Source organism: Pongo abelii, chromosome 12, assembly GCF_028885655.2.
Source record: "Pongo abelii isolate AG06213 chromosome 12, NHGRI_mPonAbe1-v2.0_pri, whole genome shotgun sequence".
Classification (NCBI taxonomy): domain Eukaryota; kingdom Metazoa; phylum Chordata; class Mammalia; order Primates; family Hominidae; genus Pongo; species Pongo abelii.
The window spans coordinates 27,252,639-27,274,591 of record NC_071997.2 but is presented as its reverse complement, the minus strand read 5'-3'; the positions used below and the strand labels follow the sequence as shown (position 1 = coordinate 27,274,591).

At 39.0% G+C, this 21,953-nt stretch overlaps 1 protein-coding gene across 4 annotated transcripts in view; it reads left to right on the top strand.

Annotated features, from left to right (window-relative positions):
• Positions 1-21,953, top strand: part of MGAT4A (alpha-1,3-mannosyl-glycoprotein 4-beta-N-acetylglucosaminyltransferase A) — a 122,515-nt gene that overhangs the window by 57,922 nt on the left and 42,640 nt on the right. For all 4 annotated transcript variants that reach the window (XM_054546688.2, XM_054546687.2, NM_001135514.1 and 1 more), the window contains 1 exon segment: positions 9,658-9,791. In XM_054546688.2, the coding sequence (XP_054402663.1) occupies positions 9,658-9,791 (134 nt within the window).

Here is a 21,953-nt window from a genome sequence, read left to right as displayed (position 1 = left end):
AAAAATAAAACATCAACATATTTTTAGAAATGAGGGAGGACAACTTGCCCATAACACAATAGCTGACCATTATCAAAGGATCCGTTAGAAATCTTTGTGCTTATGATTTCAATGATTGTATTTAAAAATCCCATATCGAGGGACTGATAATGGAATTTTAGCTAGACATGGCTAAAGATCAAATTAGTGATCAGAAAGACCGAGCTGTGTATTTCTTTCAGAATGCAGCATAAACGCATGAAGAATGGAAGTAGGCAAAAGTTTTAATGTTCATCTGTTAGTAATTTCAGAAGGAGTGAACAAAGAGAGTGAAAAGAGGGAATTACCAGCTTATAGAGTAAATTTCTTTGAGTTGAAGAAATATTCAGGTCTTCAGGTTAGAGGGTCCATTCAGGGCAGAGCAAGAGGGCTGAGAAAAGACTCTCACTGGGTTATCTACCAAAATGGCACTACTGCTTGGTAGAGAATAACAGAGAATTCTTGAAGTATTTGCTGCAATAAAAGTCCATGAGCAATTGCTCTGGGCCAGGCACCTTGCCAGATACTTTGGTACACAAAATTAGAGTTGGTTCCGAGTCTTGTGGAGCTTCAGCCCAGTAAAGAAGACACGTATTAGTCACATAGTCAATTATACAAACAACTGTATAATTATAACTTTAATTACCGATGTAAAGGATGCTTTGAGAATGTGTAAGAGGGACTTTTGGCCTAATTAGGGAGTTTAAGGAACTCTGAGAAATTACGTTTGGCCTGAGGCTGGTAGAATCTATCATTTACTGGTGAAGATGGGTGTGTTGGTGTCCTATTGCTGTTGTAACAAATTGCCACAAACTCACTGTGTTTAAACCACAACACAGATTTCTCATCTTACAGTTTGGGAAGGCAGAAGTCCTAACACCAGGTTGTCAAGAGGGGTGTGTTCCTTCTGGAATCTCTGTGGGAGGAAAGTACAGTATCTTCAAATCTCTCTGACCATGACCCTCTTGATTCTGTTGTTCCATCTCTTTCTTTTGCTCTGACCCTCCCTCTTTCCTTTCATAAAGACCCTTGTGATTATATTGGGCCCACTAGGTAATCCAGAATAATCACCCCCATCTCAAGAACTTTAATCACATCTGCAAAGTCCCTTTTGCCATGTAAGGTGACATATTCACAGGCTCCAGGAATTATGGCATGGACATCTTCGGGCGACTATTATTCTCTCCATCACAATGGGAAAAAAAGAATATTCCAGAAGATGGAAAGAGCACCACAAAAGTCCTGTGGTGGAAGGGAGTGTGGAATGTTCTAGAAAATGAAAGAAGGTCACTGTAGTTTAAGTGTAGAGGGAGGAGGTGTGTGGAACAAGATGAGGCTAGAGATGTTAAGTTGAGGCCAGACCATGTACGGCCTCCTAGACCATTTATGGGATTTTGGTTTCTATCCTAAGAGCGGTAGGAAGCCATTGAAGGGTTTTCGACGGACTTATTAAGAATGACTTGATAAGATTTAAATTTTACAGAGAACACATTTGCTGCAATGGGAAGAATGATTGAGGATGTGGGAAGAATAATAAATGTGAAAAACCAGATAGGCTGTTTCAGTGATCCACTGGAGAGAGGGTCAACTTGGACGAGGTAGCAGTGGTAGTTGTAGAGATGGGAAGAAGAAGATGGAGCTAGAGTTGTTTGGAACATATGAGAATGTATCAGGGAGGACATAGTCATGTTCTGGATTTGTGGACTGAGGTAGAGGAGTGGTCAGGAATGAACCCAGGGTTTCTGGATTGAGTGACTGGATGCATGGTGGGCCATTCAGTGAGGTAGGGGACAGTAGACACTGTTTTGCATCATTGGTTTGCAAGAGAAGTTTATAGATTAAATTTGGATATGATAATTTGGAGGTGATTTTGAGATATCACAGTGGAGATGTTGGAGTAGGCAGTTGGATATTTAGATCTGGGACTCAAAGGAGAGATCTGAGTTAGATTTAATTTTATGAGTCATTGTTTGAGAGTAAGTGGTTGAAGACACAGAAATGGATGAGATCTCCTAGGGCCTAGGACTGAGACTTGAAGGTTTTCCAGCAGTTAATTTCCAGGGAAAGAGGAAGATGAATGCAAGGAAGATAGAGACAGAGAAAGGGCAACTAGGCAGTAGAAGAAAAAAAAATTGTCATGAGATATAAGGAAAGCAATGAAGAATAAATGACTAAAGTCACACCATAAGGAAACATGATAGGCTAAAAATATTTGGCTAGCAATGAACATTTTTTAAAGGGACATAATTTAGTTATAACTGAAGGTAGATTGAGTTACTGAAGATTGAGAATGCCAAGATTTTTCCTAATTCTTTTTTTTACTTTAAAGGAAATACAAACTAGAATTTGAAAACTTCCTGGGAAAGTAGAAGAAAATGAAATAATCACAGTTGATAGCTCTGTCAAATTATAAATACCATGAGGTAGGGGCGTTACCTATCTCATGACTGTATTTCAGACTGTCTAGTACATAATAGATGTATTATATATGCACAATTACTGCTTGAATTGGAAATACTAGGTAGTTAATCAGTGGAACTCTCGCACTCAGAATTAAAACAAAATTAGTGATTCCAGTACTTAGCCCAGCCTGTTGGCTCTATTTCTGTTTGGTTTCCTTGGTCCATTTTACTCCTCCCTAAAAGGATGATATGACCATATTCTTCACTTTGCTGACATATTTCTTCTGAACTCTAACTCAGTAGAATACTTACATTTTCTGGATTGTAAATGGTAGAAGAACATTGTATCAGATAGGACAGGCTGGGTATGTTGTGGTAACTAACAACCCCAGAGTCTCAGTGATTGAGATAACAAATGTTTATTTATTTTTTTGCTCATAGTACGTGTCCACCAAGGTTGACCAGTCATGCAGGGATCCAGGCTGACAGAGCAGTTGCCATCTTGAATGTTTCTGGCTGCTCTGCCAAAGAGAACAATCTCAAGGATTTCACACTGTAGTTATCAGTGCTCAGTCCACAGATTACACATGCTGATGATTCATGGGCTATTAATAATTATATCCCCTTTGCCCCACAGTCCCCAACCATAAGGGGACTAAGAAGTGCAGCCCCCACCATGGGCTCAGAAGGCCAAGGAAACTACCCTTTTTTGGTGGTAATTTTGCAAATTACCATAAGCATGATTACTCTAATTTTGTAGGTTTGGCTGAAATTAGAAGTTTCATTTTTAGTGCTTTTGAAGTCTTCGAATACCCTGGTTTAAGCTAAATAATTTAAATTTTAACTCCAAAATAGTATAATTAGGGATAAAATGGTTTATTCTCTAAACATGCTGTATTAGTCCATTTTCACACTGCTGATAAAGACATACCTGAGACTGGTCAATTTACAAAAGAAAGAGGTTTAATTGGACTTAACAGTTCCACGTGGCTGGGGAGGCCTCACAATCATGGCGGAAGGCAAGGAGGAGCAAGTCACATCTTACGTGGATGGCAGCAAGCAAAGAGAGAGCAAGCTTGTGCAAGGGAACTCCTCTTTTTAAAACCATCAGATCTTGTGAGGCTTATTCACTATCATGAGAACAGCACAGGAAAGACTTGCCCCCATGATTCAGTTACCTCCCACCAGGTCCCTCCCACAACACGTAGGAATTCAAGATGAGATGTGGGTGGGGACACAGCCAACCCATATCATTCCACCCCTGGCCCCTCCCAAATCTCACGTCCTCACATTTCAAAACCAATCATGGCTTCCCAACAGTCCCCCAAAGTCTTAACTCATTTCAGCATTAACTCAAGAGTCCACAGTCCAATGTCTCATCTGAGACGAGGCAAGTCCCTTCCACCTATGAGCCTGTAAAATCAAAAGCAAGCTAGTTACTTCCTAGATACAATGGGGGTACAGGCATTGGGTAAATACAGCCATTCCAAATGGGAGAAATTGGCCAAAACAGAGGGGCTACAGGCCCCATGCAAGTCTAGAATCCAGCAGGGCGGTCAAATCTTAAAACTCCAAAATGATTTCCTTTGACTCCATGTCTCACATCCAGGTCACATTGATGCAAGAGGTGGGTTCCCTTGGTCTTGGGCAGCTCTGCCCCTGTGGCTCTGCAGGGTACAGCCTCCCGCCTCCCTCCCAGCTGCTTTCATGGGCTAGTGTTGAGTGTCTGCGGCTTTTCCAGGCATGTGGTGAAAGCCATGGGTGGATCTACCATTCTGGGGGCTGGAGGACAGTGGTCCACTTCTCGCAGCTCCACTAGGTGGTGCCCCAATAGGGACTCTGTCGGGGGGGGCTCTGACCCCACATGTCCCTTCAGCACTGAGCTAGCAGAGGTTCTCCATAAGAGCACCGCCCCTGCAGCAAACTTCTGCCTGAGCATCCAGGCATAGCCATTCATCCTCTGAAATCTAGGTGGAGGTTCCCCATTATTGACTTCATGGACCTGCAGGCTCAACACCACGTGGAAGCTGCCAAGGCTTGGGGCTTGCACCCTCTGAAGCCGGGGCCTGAGCTGTACCTTGACCCCTTTTAGTCAAGGCTAGAGTGGCTGGGACACAGGTCACCAAGTCCCTAGACTGCATACAGCAGCGGGACCCTGGGTCCAGCCCAGGAAACCATTTTTCCCTCCTAAATCTCTGGGCCTGTGATGGGAGGGGTTGCCATAAAGGTCTCTGACATGCCCTGGAGACATTTTCCCCATTGAGCTTAACCATTCAGCTCCTCATTACTTATGCAAATTTCTGCAGCTGGCTTGAATTTCACCTCAGAAAATGGGATTTTCTTTTCTATCACATTGTCAGGCTGCAAATTTTCCAAACTTTCATGCTCTTTCCCTTTTAAAACTGAATGCTGGCCGGGCGCTGTGGCTCACGCCTGTAATCCCAGCACTTTGGGAGGCCGAGGCAGGTGGGTCACAAGGTCAGGAGTTCAAGACCAGCCTGACCAACATGGTGAAACCCTGTCTCTACTAAAAATACAAAACTTATCTGGCCATGGTGGCGGGCACCTGTAATCTCAGCTACTCGGGAGGCTGAGGCAGAAGAAACATCTGAACCTGGGAGATGGAGGTTGCAGTGAGCCGAAATCATGCCATTGCACTCCAGCCTGGGCCACAAGAACGAAACTCTGTCTCAAAACAACAACAACAACAACAAAAACTGAATGCCTTTAACAGCACCCAAGTCACCTCTTGAATGCTTTGCTGCTTAGAAATTTCTTCTGCCAGATACGATAAATCATCTCTCTCAAGTTTAAAGTTCCACAAATCTCTAGGGTAGGGGCAAAATGCTGCCAGTCTCTTTGCTAAGACACAACAAGAATCACCTTTATTCCAGTTCCTAACAAGTTCCTCATCTCCATCTGAGACCACCTCAGCCTAGATTTCATTGTCCATATCATTATCAGCATTTTGATCAAAGCCATTCAACAAGTCTCTAGGGAACTCGAAAGTTTCCTATATTTTCCTGCCTTCTGAGCCCTCCAAACTGTTCCAGCCTCTGCTTGTTACCCAGTTCCAAATTCACTTCCACGTTTTCAGGTATCTTTTCAGCAGCGCCCCACGCTACTGGTACCAATTTACTGTATTAGTCTATTTTCATGCTGCTGATAAAGACATACCTGAGACTGGGCAGTTTACAAATGAAGGAGGTTTAATTGGACTTACAGTTCCACGTGGCTAGGGAGGCCTCACAATCATGGCGGAAGGCAAGGAGGAGCAAGTCACATCTTACGTGGATGGCAGCAGGCAAAGAGAGAGCAAGCTTGTGCAGGGGAACTCTTCTTTTTAAAACCATCAGATCTTCTAAGACTTATTCACTATCACGAGAACAGCACGGGAAAGATTTGCCCCCATGATTCAATTACCTCCCACCAGGTCCCTCCCACAACACATAGGAATTCAAGATGAGATGTGGGTGGGGACACAGCCAAACCATATCACGTGCCATCTAAACTTCAGCAAAGCAAAACAGAAACCAAAAAACCCCAAGAGTATGGTAGGGATAGAGAATTTGCATTGTGACTTTATGCCATTTTTGTTTGCACACTGTGGATCACCATGGGCTTTGCTTTCATCATAGTGAAGTCTTTCTACTCCATATGAGTTAGCATTTTCTAGGAATGCTCCTCATCCTAGTTGTTACACTGGTAATTTTTTTTTTTTTTTTTGAGACAGGGTCTCGCTCTGTCGCCCCGGCTGGAGTACAGTGGTGTGATCACAGCTCACTGCAGCCTCCACCTCCCAGGCTCAAGTGATCCTCCCACCTCAGCCTCCCAAGTAGCTAGGACTACAGGCATGTGCCACCATGCCCAGCTAAGTGTTTTATTTTTTGTAGATACAGGGTCTTGCCAAGTTGCTTAGGCTGGTCTCGAACTCCTGGGCTCAAGCGATCCTCCCGCCTCAGCCTCCTGAAGTGCTGGGATTAAAGGCATCAGCCACCACACCCGGCCTTAAATTTTGAGGTAGATTATTCTATGGAATTTTGCTTCCATTGTAACTCATCCTGTCTTTTGGCATCTCAGAGTAACACGGTCAGAACAGAAATCTGGATTGGAGGCTCTCTCCTCAAGTGTGTTGTTCTGAGTGAAAGTTGCCCCGTCCACTTACTCAAGTCATCCTTGATTCCTTCCTTTCTCTTGTCTGCCAGCTGAAGCCCCATTAGCAAGGGTCTCCATCATCCACTCATCTCCACCTCTTCAAACACTCTACAGCCTCATTCAAACCACCATCTTTCCTTTAGTTAGTACAGTAACTTCCTAACCGATCTTCCAAAGTGCTTTTACTTTTCGTGAAATTCGATAATCTCTTAAAATTACAAATTAGATAATGTCACTCCCCTGCTTACAACCTTGCAATGGCTTTCTCTTGCACTCAGCATTAAAACAAACTTTGTTATATGCAATGTGACCCCTGACTGATTTTCTCAATCTGGGCTTATTCTGCTTTCGATCCAGCCTGCTCTTGGTATTTCTTGACTACATCAAAATCATTCTGTCTTCAGGGCCTTGTTGCTTCCTCTTCTGCAGTATTGTTCATCAGCTCTTTCTCATGGTTACCAGTTCAGCTAATATCAGGCCTTCTGTGACCACACGACCTATAGGGGTACCCCCTCCCCATTCATCACTCTGGCAGTACCAGCCTATACATATCAGCCTGTAAGATACATAGATTTTAAATCTTTTTCCCCTTTCTAGAATGTGCGTTCCATGAGGGCAGGGACCTTATCTATGTTATTTACCATTGTATGCTTAACACCTAGAATACTGCCTTGCAGTAAATACGTGCAAAACAAATAGAGCAAATATCCTTTTTTTTTTTTTTTTTTTTGGGACAGAGTCTCATAGAGCAAATATCTTTTTGAGTGCTTGAGAACTCTTCTTACCTAAAATGGAAGAGAGGATTGTGGCATGAGACCTTGGGGCAGTTCCTTAAACCTTTCACATCTTAGTATTCTTACCTCAAGAATCATGGTGGTAGATCCATGGTCTTTACGCTCCCTTCTGGCATTAGAATTCTTTTTTTTTTTTCTTCTTTTTTTTTTTTTTTTTGAGATGGAGTCTCGCTGTGTCGCCCAGGCTGGAGTGCAGTGGTGCGATCTTCACGCACTGCAACCTCCGCCTCCTGGATTCAAGCAATTCTCCTGCCTCAGCCTCCCGAGTAGCTGGGACTACAGGCGCCCGCTACCACGCCCGGCTAATTTTTTGTATTTTTAGTAGAGACGGGGTTTCACCGTGTTAGCCAGGATGGTCTCGATCTGCTGACCTTGTGATCCACCCACCTCAGCCTTCCAAAGTGCTGGGATTACAGGCGTGAGCCACCGCACCCAGCCCCTGGCATTAGAATTCTGTGAATTATAAGTATTTTTTAGTATCTCCAAAAAATTGTTGCATGATTAAGACTAAGTTGTTTTTACCATATTCAAAATACTTCTCTATTGATACATACTTAGCATACTAAGACTTTAAGGCATAATTTTAAAAAATTTACTTTGAAATACCTTTATAATGCAGTATAAGTGTTCCTAAAAATCACTGTGGTATGAAAATGGTGCAAAGAAATGAGAGCAAGGGGGTTAGGATCACAACACTCAAAAACTTTGTCAGTTACACATAAAAAAGGATAAGAACCTAATAATAATGTTGGCACAGTTTTTCACAAGTTAAATGATTCAGAAACACATAAATCATAAATGTGGCATTCTGTCTTGAAAAAGCCCTGAGATTTGCTTGTTAAAGTGGGTTGCTGAAGGGTTGCAGCTTGTAAGTTATTGTGAAGGGCTGTGAGGTAGGTTATTTGCAATCTGATGGAAGGTTGCAACACCCAATGTGGATGGGTGTGGTTGATAGTTGTGGTGAACTGAGACAGCTGGTAGGTATTTTGAGGTGCGTGCATTTTGTATGCAGTATTTCTACATGGTTCGGTTCAATTTTCCGAACTCATTTCAGCAGGGTACAATTTTCTGTTGTTCACCTGGTGTTTGTCTCAGAGGACAAATTGCATGTAAGCTAATGTGAAATTCACGTGTTATGCCCCAATTTTTCCCTAATATGTTAATCATGTAGAAACAAATTTGCATTGAAAACAAGCATTATAGGAACATTGACTGTAATTTTAGACTTTAAAAATGTTGCACAAATAGTACACAAAGTTTTCTTTTTTTTTGAGATGGAATCTTGCTTTGTCACCCAGGCTGGAGTGCAAGGGCACAATCTCAGCTCACTGCAACCTCTGCCTCCCAGGCGATTCTTGTGCCTCCACCTCCCAAATAGCTGGGATTATACGTGCACGCCACCATGCCCAGATGATTTTTGTATTTTTAGTAGAGACCGGGTTTCGCCATGTTGGCCAGGCTGGTCTGAAACTCCTGAGCTCAGGCAGTCTGCCACCTGTACCTCCCAAAGTTCTGGGATTACAGGCATGAGCCACTGTGCCTGGTCACAAAGTTTTCATATGCCCTTACCCAGTGTCCCTACATGACCATAGTATAGCGATCAAAAACCAGGAAGTTAACGTTGATGCTACACTGTTCACTAACCTTAGCTCTTACTTGGATTTTGTCATGCGTTTCGTTGTTGCTGTTTTTCTCTTCCAGGATCCAAATCAAGATCCCATATTTCAATTAATTGTCATGGTTCCTTAGTCTTTTCCAATCGGGGACAGTTCATTACTGTCTTTCATGACCTTGATACTTTAAAGAGTACTGTTATTTTGTGCAGCATTGCCCCAGTTTGGATTTCTCTGATGTTTCCTTACGGTTAAGTTGAGGTTATGCATTATTGGCAAGAACAACCACAGAACTGATGTTGTGCTCTTCTCAGCATGTCATATGCTTGAAGTCGAGAGATAAGACATTAATTTTTAAGATATGTTTAGTGTTTTTAAGTTTTAGTTGTATAATACAGTTTGCCGTTTATACTTTGCAGCCATTCATTTTTAGTGTGAAGTTTAATGTCTTTCATTTTTATCAGTTCTTTTTTTCTTATGGTTAAGCCATGTGAAAATGAATTACAGCATTACAGGTATGCCCTTGTATCTTTATTTTTCTTCCTGAAACTCAATATATTTTGATCCATCAGTTATTCCTATCAATTTGAGAGGGTATAATACTTTTGAAATAGAAGTGTTTTTCTGTATTGTCCTTGTACAGTTTTTTAATATAATTACTATTTTTTTTTCCAGTTTCAATAGTCATGGGCATTCCCACAGTGAAGAGAGAAGTTAAATCTTACCTCATAGAAACTCTTCATTCCCTTATTGATAACCTGTATCCTGAAGAGAAGTTGGACTGTGTTATAGTAGTCTTCATAGGAGAGGTAATTATTTAATTGTTGTTATGTTTTTACCAAATATAGCCTATAAGAGTTGAAACTCTAATTGAATATTTGAATATGCTTTTAAAAGCGCTTTTTAAAAAATGTGATGAGCAAAGCTTAGGTAATATATTCTATCGGATAGTTTAATGTAAATCGAACTCACTTCTCTCCTGCAATTACAAACCAGGAATAGTAATATTTGTTGTCAATAGGATGATATACCCATAGATCTTTAAGAACGTGTGCCCATTTCTAGCTCTAAGACTTAAATTTGGAGATTTGCACTGATGATCTTTGGGAGTCCTGAAACCTGAAAAAGGTTTAGCCTCAGCTGGGATTTTATCATTCTTTTATTCTCTCCATCCCTTCTCTGTACTCCTAAGAAATCATGTGAATGAGAAATACCACACTTCTTGTATTTTAGTCTCCTCAAAAGATTTAGAGAAAGAATAAATCTCGAGCAAGTTCTTTTTAAATCATGAGGAATAAGACCCTAGAGTAAATATTTTCTTAATTATTGTATAGAATTTCAGAATGGGAAAGGATTTAGGACATAGTCTAGTTCTGGCCCACTAATTCCTAACTTTTTAGAGCTCCCTATGTCTTTTTAAATGAAAATGGTCTTGATGATTTCCTTATTAGAGAAGTAAACAAATGCATACTGTTCAAAACAATTACATAAATATATAATGAAAAATTACCTGTTACTCCTCTACATAAATATAACTATTTCAAATTATATGTTAAGGTTTTTTTTTTCCTGTGGCTTGTACAGCTATATATGAATGGGATCATTCTATACATATTTTAATGTAATGGACATTTTTCCATGCTAACAAGAATAAATATCACATCATCATTCTTTATGGCTATAAAATATTTCATTATATGGTTTTAACACTATTTAATGTCTGATTGATAGACATTTAGGCTGTTTCCTCACTGATACAGGTTGTCTCTTGTTCAAAAACACCTGAATTCTGTGTAATTGTTGCAAAACAGAACAGGAAATCATATGTATGCAGAGGTGATGGTTAAATGAAGTGGTTAGAAAGAGACAAAAGGAGTTTTTTGAGGTGGGTTTCAGGCAGAATATTGCCTAAACCAAAACAACCAAATGATGTTGGTGGTAACCATGAGGAGGACTTTATATTGACCGAATATATTTGTATATATTTTGTAACAGGGTCTCACTCTGTCACCCAGGCGGGAGTGCTGTGGTGCAGTTTTGGCTCACTGCAACCTCGACCTCCCAGGCTCAAGCAATCCTCCTATGTCAGCCTCCCAAGTAGCTGGGACTACAGGTGTATACCACCATGCCCAGCTAATTTTTTGTATTTTTTGTGTGTGTGTGTGTGTGTATCTTGAGACGGGGTTTCACTATATTGCCCAGGCTGTCTCCTGAGCTCAAGTGATCCTCCCACTCCAGCCTCCCAAAGTTCTAAGATTACAGGTATGCACCACTACACCCAGCCTAGGATATTTTTTATATTACCCTGTTTATTCATATTGTTTCAGCAATTTGCCCAGCAGCATTCCAGATACCTTACATAAAAACTGTAGGATTTGAATTTAGATTCTATAAGGAAATAACAGATTCATCAAGTTGGGAGAGCATCTACTTTTCAACTTTGAAAAATTGAGTTTCTAGAATATCCAGGTTCGTGGAGTGTTTAGTATACAGTATGAAGACAATGTTGGGTTTTTTTTTTTTTAATTCAGTGTTCTTATTTTACTTTAGTACACATTCTAGTTTGTGCTTCAGAGGAAGAGTGCCTGAGGCCTTTACTATGCCTTCTTTAAATTCTTTGATGTAAGCTGGTTTAACAGGGCTAATTAGCTGGCCTAGGGTCAGAAATTTGCACAGTAGAGGCCAGGCACAGTGGCTCATGCCTGTAATTCCAGCACTTTGGGAGGCTGAGGTGGGTGGATCACGAGGTCAAGAGATCGGCCTTCCTGGCCAACTTGATGAAACCCTGTCTCTACTGAAAATACAAAAATTAACTGGGCATAGTGGCGCGTGCCTGTTGTCCCAGCTACTCGGGAGGCTGAGGCAGGAGAATTGCTTGACCCCAGGAGGCAGAGGTTGCAGTGAGCTGAGATCGCACCACTGCACTCCAGCCTGAGTGACAGAGTGAGACTCTGTCTCAAAAAAAGAAAGAAAAAAGAAAAAAGGAATTTGCACACCAGAAATACAGAAGTTGAATAACCAGAGAGTATTTATTAAATTGCTGTGGCATTTTTGGTTTTTGTTTTTATTTTGTTTTGCATTTCATTTATACTAAGAAATGTTATTTCTTTTGTGTTTTGACTTTTTCATAGATAATACAATCACATGGTTTTTAAAATCTCCATGTGTGTTGTATACACTGAACAGTGTTCCTTCCGGTGCTGTGCTTTAGACACTCAGTTTACCGTGATGACTATTGATAGCTGTACCCATTCAGAGATGTGTAATGGCCCTAATTCTGTACAGATGGTATAAGGTTAATGTTTCATATTACAGCATAAACAGCTATTTAGATTTCTTTCTGATTTTGATAAAATATTTTCCTGGAAAATTATCCATTTTATCCAAGTTTTAAACTTTGCTGTAGGCAGAGGTGAGAAATGCAGGCTCCTGTTCTTTTTGTGGTTCTTCCCCCTCCGATTGCTTTGTGCACGCGTGTGTATTTGTGACTGGCTAGTTAATGGATCTGTTTTCATTTATGATATTCTAAAAACCTTCTTGGGTTTATTTATTATTTCCTTTTTTGTTTGTTTTCTGATCCATTGATGTCTGCTTTTAACATTATTAATTTTTTCTTCTATTTTAGTTCAATTTTTTACTTTTCAAACATGTTCACCCGAATGCTAACTTGATTTATTTTCATTATTTATTTTTTAGATATAAGAATTAATATGCATTTTGCTGCCTGGTGGCAACTGCTTTAATTGGGAGCTTTTTGTTTTTTTATTTTAAATTAATAGTGAAATGTTTGGTCATAATTTTTCAACTGGTGTGTGTGTTTGTGTGTGTGCATGTTTATACATGTTTATAACACACATACATACATATAGTTTTTGTTCTGCTGAATTTCCCCCTTTTGTCTTATTATTTTGGATAGTTGCTGTGCTGGTTCGTCTTTAAGGATCATCACTGGAGATGAAGTTTTCCCTAGGCTGCTAGTTTACAGGAGGATGAGGGGACAGAGTAGTGTTCCAGACGACTCTGCCTTTCCTTCTGCCACGCAGTTGGGCTGCTTCCTGCAAATACTGCTAGCCTGTGCAGCTCTTCATGTTACCTCTGGTTATTAGGACTGAACTGGATCCCTTTGGAGTTTAAGAATTTGGGCTATTAATGCCTTAAAATAAAGTTTGCAGTTTTTGCATCAGGTTCTCATTGCTAATTGCATATGATTTCCAGGAGGGAAAGTGGGAAGTGCTGTCAGTGTTGTGTTCCCACCCAAACTCTGTATAAGTAGCTGAGTCCGTTCTAGTTAGACAGCTTAGTATGCCTTCAGCCAAGGGTTACTCACCTGAATGTTTTTGAACTCTTTTTCTATCCCAAAGCACCTGAAGAGTACAACAGCCATAGAAACATTACAAACTCTTTCAGTTGCCTGTTAATCATATTTTTTTAAAAAGGCAAAAGTGTACATTTCATTCTAAGTATTCTTTTACTTAATGAACAAGTGTCCTTTGAAGCGCCAAAATGAGGAAGATACTGGAAGAGATTAAAACTCTTTAAAGGCCAGACATGGTGGCTCCTGCCTGTAATCCCAATGACATGGGAGGCTGAGGCAGGAGGATCACTTGAGGCCAGGAGTTCTAGACCAGCCTGGGCAACAGAGCAAGACTCTATCTCTAAAAAAAATTTTTTTAATTATCCAGGCATTGTGGTACAAACCTGTAGTCCCAGCTACTCAGGAGGTTGAGGTAGGAGGATCACTTCAGCTCAGGAGTTCAAGGCTTCAGTGAGCTGTGATCAAGCTACTGCATCCAGCTTGGATGACAGAGACCTTATCTCAAAAAAAAAAATCTATAAAAATCCATTAGATAATAAATGTTGGCCCAAAATTGAAGTCTAGCAGTACACTAGAATATTAATATTTTATGCCATTAGCTTTATTTTTCTGCTTTTTGAAAAAAAATTATTAGTTATACATGTACATGGCTAAAGTGTCCAATAGTTCTACAAAGTTGGTTAAAATAGTCTCCTGTTTTCGTCCCCCCACCCATTCCCCAGCCCCTATTTTCTTTGCTTTCCCTTCCCCGTTTCCTCCTCTTCTGGGACCTTTTAGGTTTCTTAGCTCTGGCTGGCTAGCTGGCAAGTAAAGTAAAAAAACTCCCTGTGAGTATCTCTATCATTTTTCTGTGTTCTATTTTATTAGCTTTCACTCTAATCGTATTAGCTTTATTCTGCTGCTTTCAGTTTGGCTTACTCTTTTTTTTCTAGATTTTTAAGGTGATTGGGTAGATTATTGGTTGGAAGACTTTCTTCTTTTCTAATATAGTCAGTTTAAAGCTATAACTTTCCCTCTAAGCACCACTTTAGCTGCATTCCATACATTTTGATATGTCATGTTTTCATTTTCATTCAGATCAAAATACTTTCTGATCCTCTTGTAGTCTCTTCTTTGACCCATGAGTTATTTAGAAAAGTGTTTAAAATTTTTTACCCATTTGAGGATTTCCAAAATTTTCTTCTTTTGTTGATTTGTAATTTAACTACTTCATAGTCAGAGAATACATACTTTGCATGATTTCAGTCCTTTAAAATTTATCAATACTTGTTTATGACCTAGTGTATGGTCTGTTCTGGACAGTGTTTCATATGTTCTTAAAAACAGTGGATTCTGTTGTTATCCAGTAAAGTGCCCTCCCTCCCTTCCCTTCCTTCCCTTCCTTCCCTCCTTTTCCCTCCCTTTCCCTTTCCCTTTCCCTTTCCCTTCCTTTCCTCCTTTTCCCTCCCTTTCCCTTTCCCTTTCCCTTTCCCTTCCTTTCCTCCTTTTCCCTCCCTTTCCCTTTCCCTTTCCCTTTCCCTTTCCCTTTCCCTTCCTTCCACAATCATCTATCTAATCTATCATTCATCTGTCTAATCTATCTGTCCATCTAATTTATTTATTTTTTTAGAGATGGAATCTTGCTCTGTCACCCAGGCTAGAGTACAGTGTTGTGAACATAGCCCACTGTAACCTTGAGCTCCTGGGTTCAAGCAGTTCTCCCACCTTGACTTCCCAAAGCACTGAAATTACAGGCATGAGCCACCATTCCTGGCCATGGCTAATGTTTTTTTGTTTTTGTTTTTTTAAATTTTTGTCTCGCTGTGTGGCAGTAGCTGGTCTTGAACTCCTGGGCTCAAGCAATCTTCCTGCCTTAGCCTCCTGAGTAGCTAGAAGTGTCTTACTATAGATACATATTAGATCAAGTTGGTTGTTAGTGTTGTTCAGGTCTTCTATATACTTGCTAATTATCTGTCTAGTTTTTTAATCTATCTAGCTTCTATTCTTGATTTTAGATGCCAGATTATTGTTATTGGTGTATCACTAGTACTTTGGCCTATAATTTTTCAGCAGCTAGATTTAAAAATGTTTATTTATGCATTGATTATAAATCGTACAAACTGGCTGGGCATGGTGGCTCATGCCTGTAATCCCAGTACTTTGGGAGGCTTAAGTGAGAGGATTGCTTAAGCCCAGGAGCTTGGGATCAGCCTGGGCAACATAGCAAGACCCCATCTGTAAAAAAAATAAAAATGTAGCCAGGCATGGTGGTGCACACCTGTGGTCCCAACTACTTGACAGGCTGAGGTGGGGGGATCACTTGAGCCCAGGAATTCCAGGCTGCAGTGAACTATGATCACTCAGGCCACTGCACTCCAACCTGGGCAACAAAGCAAGACTATGTTTCTTTAAAAAAAAAAGTCATACAAACTACTATAGGAAAGAAATTGTATGTGTGTGTGTGTATGAATAATATTCCATAAAGTTTGCTTGTAATTCAATAAATATTTACAAGCAAATAATTTGCTTGTAATTCAATAAATATTTTTACAAGCCTCTGCCCACTGAAACTTATCGAGAAGGACAAGAAAGAAAACCCCAAAATACGTAATATGTTAGGTGGATGTTAGGTGATAATGAGTGCTGTAGAGGATAAATCAGTAAATAAGAAAAGAGGCTTTGGGTTGCCCAGGGAGGGTGGGCAGGACATGTGGGCAAAAGCCTGAGGGATGTAAGAGTTGGACAATCCAGGCAGAGGAACTGTATGTGCAAAGGCCCTGTGGCAAGAGCATTACTTGGCACATTTGCCAAGCAGCAAGGAGAGGCCTGTATGGCTTGAATAGAGAAGGTGGGAGGCTCAGTAGCAGGAGGCAGTCAGAGAAGGGTGGAGTGGGCCGGATCACGTAGGATGCTACAGGCCATTGCAAGAACTTGGCTTTTACTCTAAGTCACCAGGGCTGGCAAACTTTTTTTAAAGGACCAATAATAAATATTTTAGGCTTTGGGAGTCATACAGTCTCAGTTGGAACTGTTCAGCTCTGCCATTTTAGCCTGAAAACAGCCATAAACAATACATGAATGAATGGGTTGTGTTTCAATAACGTTTTACTTGAGGATAACAGGCAGCGGATCTGTTTTGCCCAACCTGACTCTAATTTAGATGGAAAGTCATTTGAGAGTTCTTAATGGAGAAGACACTTTACTAACCCTTTTTTTTAAAAAAGTATTTTAAAAGACTTTTTATTCTGAAATAATTTTAGATTTACAAGAAGTTGCAGAAATTATAGAGGGTATCTCCTTCACTCAGCTTGCTCTGATGTTAACAACGTATGTAGCTATATTATAGTTATCAAAACCAGGAAATTAACACTGGTATAATACTCAACCAAACTATAGACTTTATTTGAGTTTCCCGTTTTTCCGCCTGGGTTTGCCTTTCTGTTCCAGCATGCACTACAGAACACCACATTGCAGTTAGCGGTTCTCATGCCTTAGCTTCCTCCTGTCCATGACAGCTCCTCAGTATGTTTGTGTCATTCATGAACTTGGACACTTTTGATGGGCACTGGTCAGTTATTTTGTAAAATGTCTCAGTTTGGATTTATCTGATATTTTCTCATGATTATATTTTGGCTATGCATTTTTGGCAAGAATAATATGACTTACCTTTTTAAAAAGGATCCTGCTGTCTGCTTTGATAAGGGCAAAAGAAAGGAGACTACTTAGAAAGCTGTTGCCATAATCGAGGTGAGGCTTGGACTGGGAGACTGTTCATGGAGGTGATCAGAGATGGGTAAATTATGAACATGTTTTGAACTAAATGGGTTCTAATAAAAAATGAGAACCATTGCTATAGCATCAACATACTATTAAGGACAAAGCTCCAATTAATGAACTTAAAATAGCCCTTTTAGTGTTTTCTGTTTAGTTTTGTACATTTGAATAGAAATATGTATCAAATTTAGGCTTAAATGTCAAATCTTCAGAGAGATTTTCTCTGAATGTAATGTTTAAGTAGGTCATCTCTGTTTTTCCTCTATTATTGCATTCTATTTTTATAACACAATATTCAGTTATATATACGCATACATATGTGTACATATTTTTGTTTGTTTGCTTATGAACTGCTTCTCTCAGCAGTTTTAAGTTCTACAAGCAGAGATCTTCTTTATTTACCAACCTATACTCAGAGCTTGATAATATGGATACAGTGGATCCATGTATGTATCCAATATGGATACAGTGTATATATCCATCCGTTTCTTTTCTCCACATTCTTCCTAATACTTGTTATCTTTTGTCTTTTTGACAGTTAGCCATCCTGACAGATGTGATGATATCTGATTGTGGTTTTAATTTGCATTTCTCTAATGATTAGCAGTGTTGAGGATTTTTCATATATCTGTTGGCCATTTGTATGTCGTCTTTTGGGAAATGTCTGTTCAGGTCCCTTGCCTATTTTTTCAGTGTTTTTTCTTACTCTTGAGCTGTTTGAGTTCCTTATATATTTTGGGTATTAACTGTTTATCAGATGTGCAGCATGCAAATATTTTCTCCTAACCCATAGGTTGTCAGGCATGCTGTTAATTATTTCCTTTGCCATGTAGAAGAGTTTTAGTTAGATGTGATCCTATTTGTCTATTTTTGTTCTTGTTGCCTGAGCTTTTGGGGTCATATCCAAAAAACCATTGCCCAGGCCAATGTCACGTAGTTTTTCCTTTATGTTTTTCTTCTGGTAGTTTTAGAGTCTTCTTTTGTTTTCAATCCATTTTGAGTTTATTTGTATATTTGGTGTGAGTTGAAGGTCCACTTTCATTTATCTGTATGTGGATATCCAGTTTTCTCAGCACCATTTACTAAAGAAACTTTTTTCATTGAGTGTTCTTGGCACCTTTGCTGAAAATCAATTGACCATACATACATGAATTCATTTCTAGGCTCTATATTCTGTTCCATTGGCCAGTGTGTCTGTTTTTTAAAAATCAACACCATACTGTTTACATTATTATAGCTTCATAGTATAGTTTGAAATAATAAAGTGTGTTGCCTCCAGCTTTATTGTTTTTCCTCATGATTACCTTGGTTATTTTGTGTGTGTGTGTGTGTGTGTATGTGTGTGTGTGTGTGTGTGTGTGGTTATATATGAATTTTAGGATTTTTTCCCATTTCTGAGAAAAATGTCATTAAATTTTTTGATAGGGATTGTATTGAATCTGTAGATCACTTTGGGTAATATGGACATTTAAATGATATTAATTCTTCCAGTCCATGAACAAAGATATCTATTTATTTGTGTGTTCTTCAAATTATTTCAACATTTTATAATTTTTGGTGTCTAGTTCTTTCACCTCCTTGGTTAAATTTTTTCCTAAGTATTTTTTTTGGTAGCCATTGTAAATGGGATTGTTCTCTTGATTTCTTTTTCAGATAGTTCATTGTTAGTATACAGAAATGCTACTGATGTTTGAATATTGATTTTGTATCCACAACTTTACTGTATTTATTACTTCTAACAGTTTTTTAGTGAAATCATTAGGGTTTTCTGTATGATAAGGTCATGTCATCAGCAAACAGTGACAATTTCACTTCTTATTTTCTATTTAGATACCTTTTATTTCTTTCTCTTGGCTAATTACTGTCAGGGACTTCTAGTATTATGTTGAATAGAAGTTGTGAGAGTGTGCTTCCCTGTCTTGTTCCAGATATTCAAGGAAAAGCTTTAATTTTTCACCACGCAGTGTAACATTAGCTGTTGGTCTCTCATATATATGGCTTTCTTGTGTTGAGGTGCATTCCTTCTGTACCTGAGTTGGTGAGAACATTTTCACCATGAAAGCATGTTGAATTTTGTCCAGTGCATTTTCTGCATCTAATGAGATGATCGTATGGTTTCTGTCCTTTATTTTGTAATGTGAATTATCACATTCATTGATTTGCATATGTTGGACCATTCTTGGATCCCAGGGATAAGTCCCACTTGATCATGGTGAATGATCCTTTTAATATGTAGTTGAATGCTAGTATTTTGTTGAGGATTTTTGCGTATATGTTCATCACAAATATTGGCTTGTAATTTTCTTTTCTTGTAATGGCCTTGTATGGCTTTGGTGTCAGAGTGGCACTGGCCTCATTAAGAAGAGTTTGGAAGCACTCCCTCCTCTTCCACATTTTTGAAATAGTTTGAGAAGGATTGGTATTTGTTCTTCTTCCCTCCTAGAACTGCTTTTGTTAAATTTGTAATTTGTGTAAAGTGACACAAATTACAGTTGTTTAAGTGAATCTTTTACTAGATACATGAACTAGAAGGCAACATAGGATTTTGTGTAGTAGTACACTTGGATTACTTTTGTAATTTTGATTACACATTACATAACAAATCTATGTTCACATAAGCTTATTCTTCTTGGTTCCCGTTTTGGACGGCCAGGGACCTGGAACTGGTCTTACTCACCTTTGTATTACTGTTTCCTTAGGTGGACAAATCACTGTCCCTCATTAAATGCTTATCAAATTGAATTTCAGGTAGTTAAACACAGTAAAGTTCATAAAAACCATGCTTGTTCATATTCTCCAAAATTGTAGATTGATGAGTGGTTAAATACTCATTGGTCAAATTTGTGAATGATAATTTATTTAAAAAGAAATCACTAATGTTTGGGCTTCTATAGAGGAAGGACAGAGAGTTTTGAGCTATATTCCAATTGTGTCTCCATAGTTTGTTAAGACTTTGAAGGATTTGATCTCATGAAGCTATCTTACACATGAGTTGTTAGACTTAACAACAAAAATTAGAATTACTTTCAATTACAGAAATTAAAATAATTTTTGGTGTCTAGTTCTTTCACTTCCTTGGTTAAATTTTTTCCTAAGTATTTTTTTGGTAGCTATTGTAAATGGGATTTTTCTCTTGATTTCTTTTTCAGATAGTTCATTGTTAGTATATAGAAATGCTACCGATGTTTGTATATTGTTTTCCAGAAAGCCTGTTACAAAAAATTTTTATAATTTGATGGTTTTGTAATTTCCAGGATTAAGCTATACCTTGTTTGTTTTTCTCAAGTATTAAGTCTTTTGACAGTCTTTATAATATAGATGATATTTTATATATCATTGAGTCTTTTAACAATTGAGCATTTTTATAAGTTATCACTGTATTTAAAATTGATGGGTAGGTGTATTAGTCCATTTTCATGCTGCTGATAAAGACATACCCAAGACTGGGTAATTTATAAAGAAAAATGGACTCGCAGTTCCACATGGCTGGGAAGGCCTCACAATCATGGCAGAAGGCGAAAGGCATGTCTTACATGGCAACAGACGAGAGAAAATGAGAGTCAAGTGAAAGGGGAAACCCCTTATAAAACCATCAGATCTTGTAAGCCTTATTCACTATCACAAGAACAGTATGGGGGAAACTGCCCCCATGATTCAGTTATCTCCACAGGGTCCCTCCCAGAACACATGGGAATTATGGGAGCTATGATTCAAGATGAGACTTGGGTGAGGACACAGCCAAACCATATCAATAGGGCTCTGGCTGGCTCAAAAATGTGGCCATGGCCCTGCAACCCAGCCTGCCATGTCCCTGGTCTGGTTGTCCCTTCGGCTTCCTGGAGTCCTTGAAGGGGCAAGGATCTGGAGTTAGGAGGAGGATGATGTCTGGACACACACACTGGAGAAATAATGCTCATAATTATTTACATTTGCCCATCACCTGTGCTCCACCCTGTTAATCAGTCCTTACAGCTATCCTAGAAAGTGGTTTCACTTTGGCCCAATTTCACGGTCTTTGACATAGCATCAGAGACAGACTCAGTTTACCTCTTAGAGGAGAAAAGCTAATGGTGTTTATCTCTGTTAGACCCCTGGGAGCCAGAGCCCTGGAACAAGCCATTTCTTACTGTTGAACGTCACCTCTTCCAGGCACCCTCTTTTGATGCTTCTACCCTCCAGGCTCGGTTAGGTCTGAACTTGGTTGAAAATGTCTGTTTAAAACATGCCTGCCATGCTTAGACTTGTTCACTGCAGTGGTTCCAGCCTGGCCTAGAGTAGGCATTCAGTAAATGTTTGTGAAAGGTGAATATGTGATTCATTAAATCAATAAAGAAAATAAAATTAATAAGAAGTATTAGAATTTTGACTTGTTCATAATGTAAAAATATGCAGATCTGATAAATGTTTATTTCTAACTGATTGAAGTGCTCTTGATTCAGTTCTCAGTGTCAGTGTAATAATATTAATATGGTGTAATAATAGCAATTTTTTATTACATAGTTTTATCATTTAATCTCATGATCTCTAAGGTATTTCCTTTTTTTCATAGAATAGGAAATTGAAACTCAGAGAAATGACTTTAGAGTATACAGTTCAGTAGCTACAGAGGCAAACCTTGAACCTAGGTTTTATGATTCCAAGTAGAAAAATCTTCATATCGTGCAGCATCTGTCACTAATGCTGTTCACTATAGTTTGGATGTTTTGATAGAAGTAGAAGTAGTTTTTGTGTTCAGTTTTCCTAGTGAATGCAACACAGACAATTAAAAATATTAAAAACTTCAATATCTGCTTATTAGCAAGTGCTCAATGACATTCAGTAGTACAATAGAACAATACAGAAATGCAAATTTAATAAATTGTCTAAAAATTTAATGTATGGTTTTAATGAATGTTTTTATCAT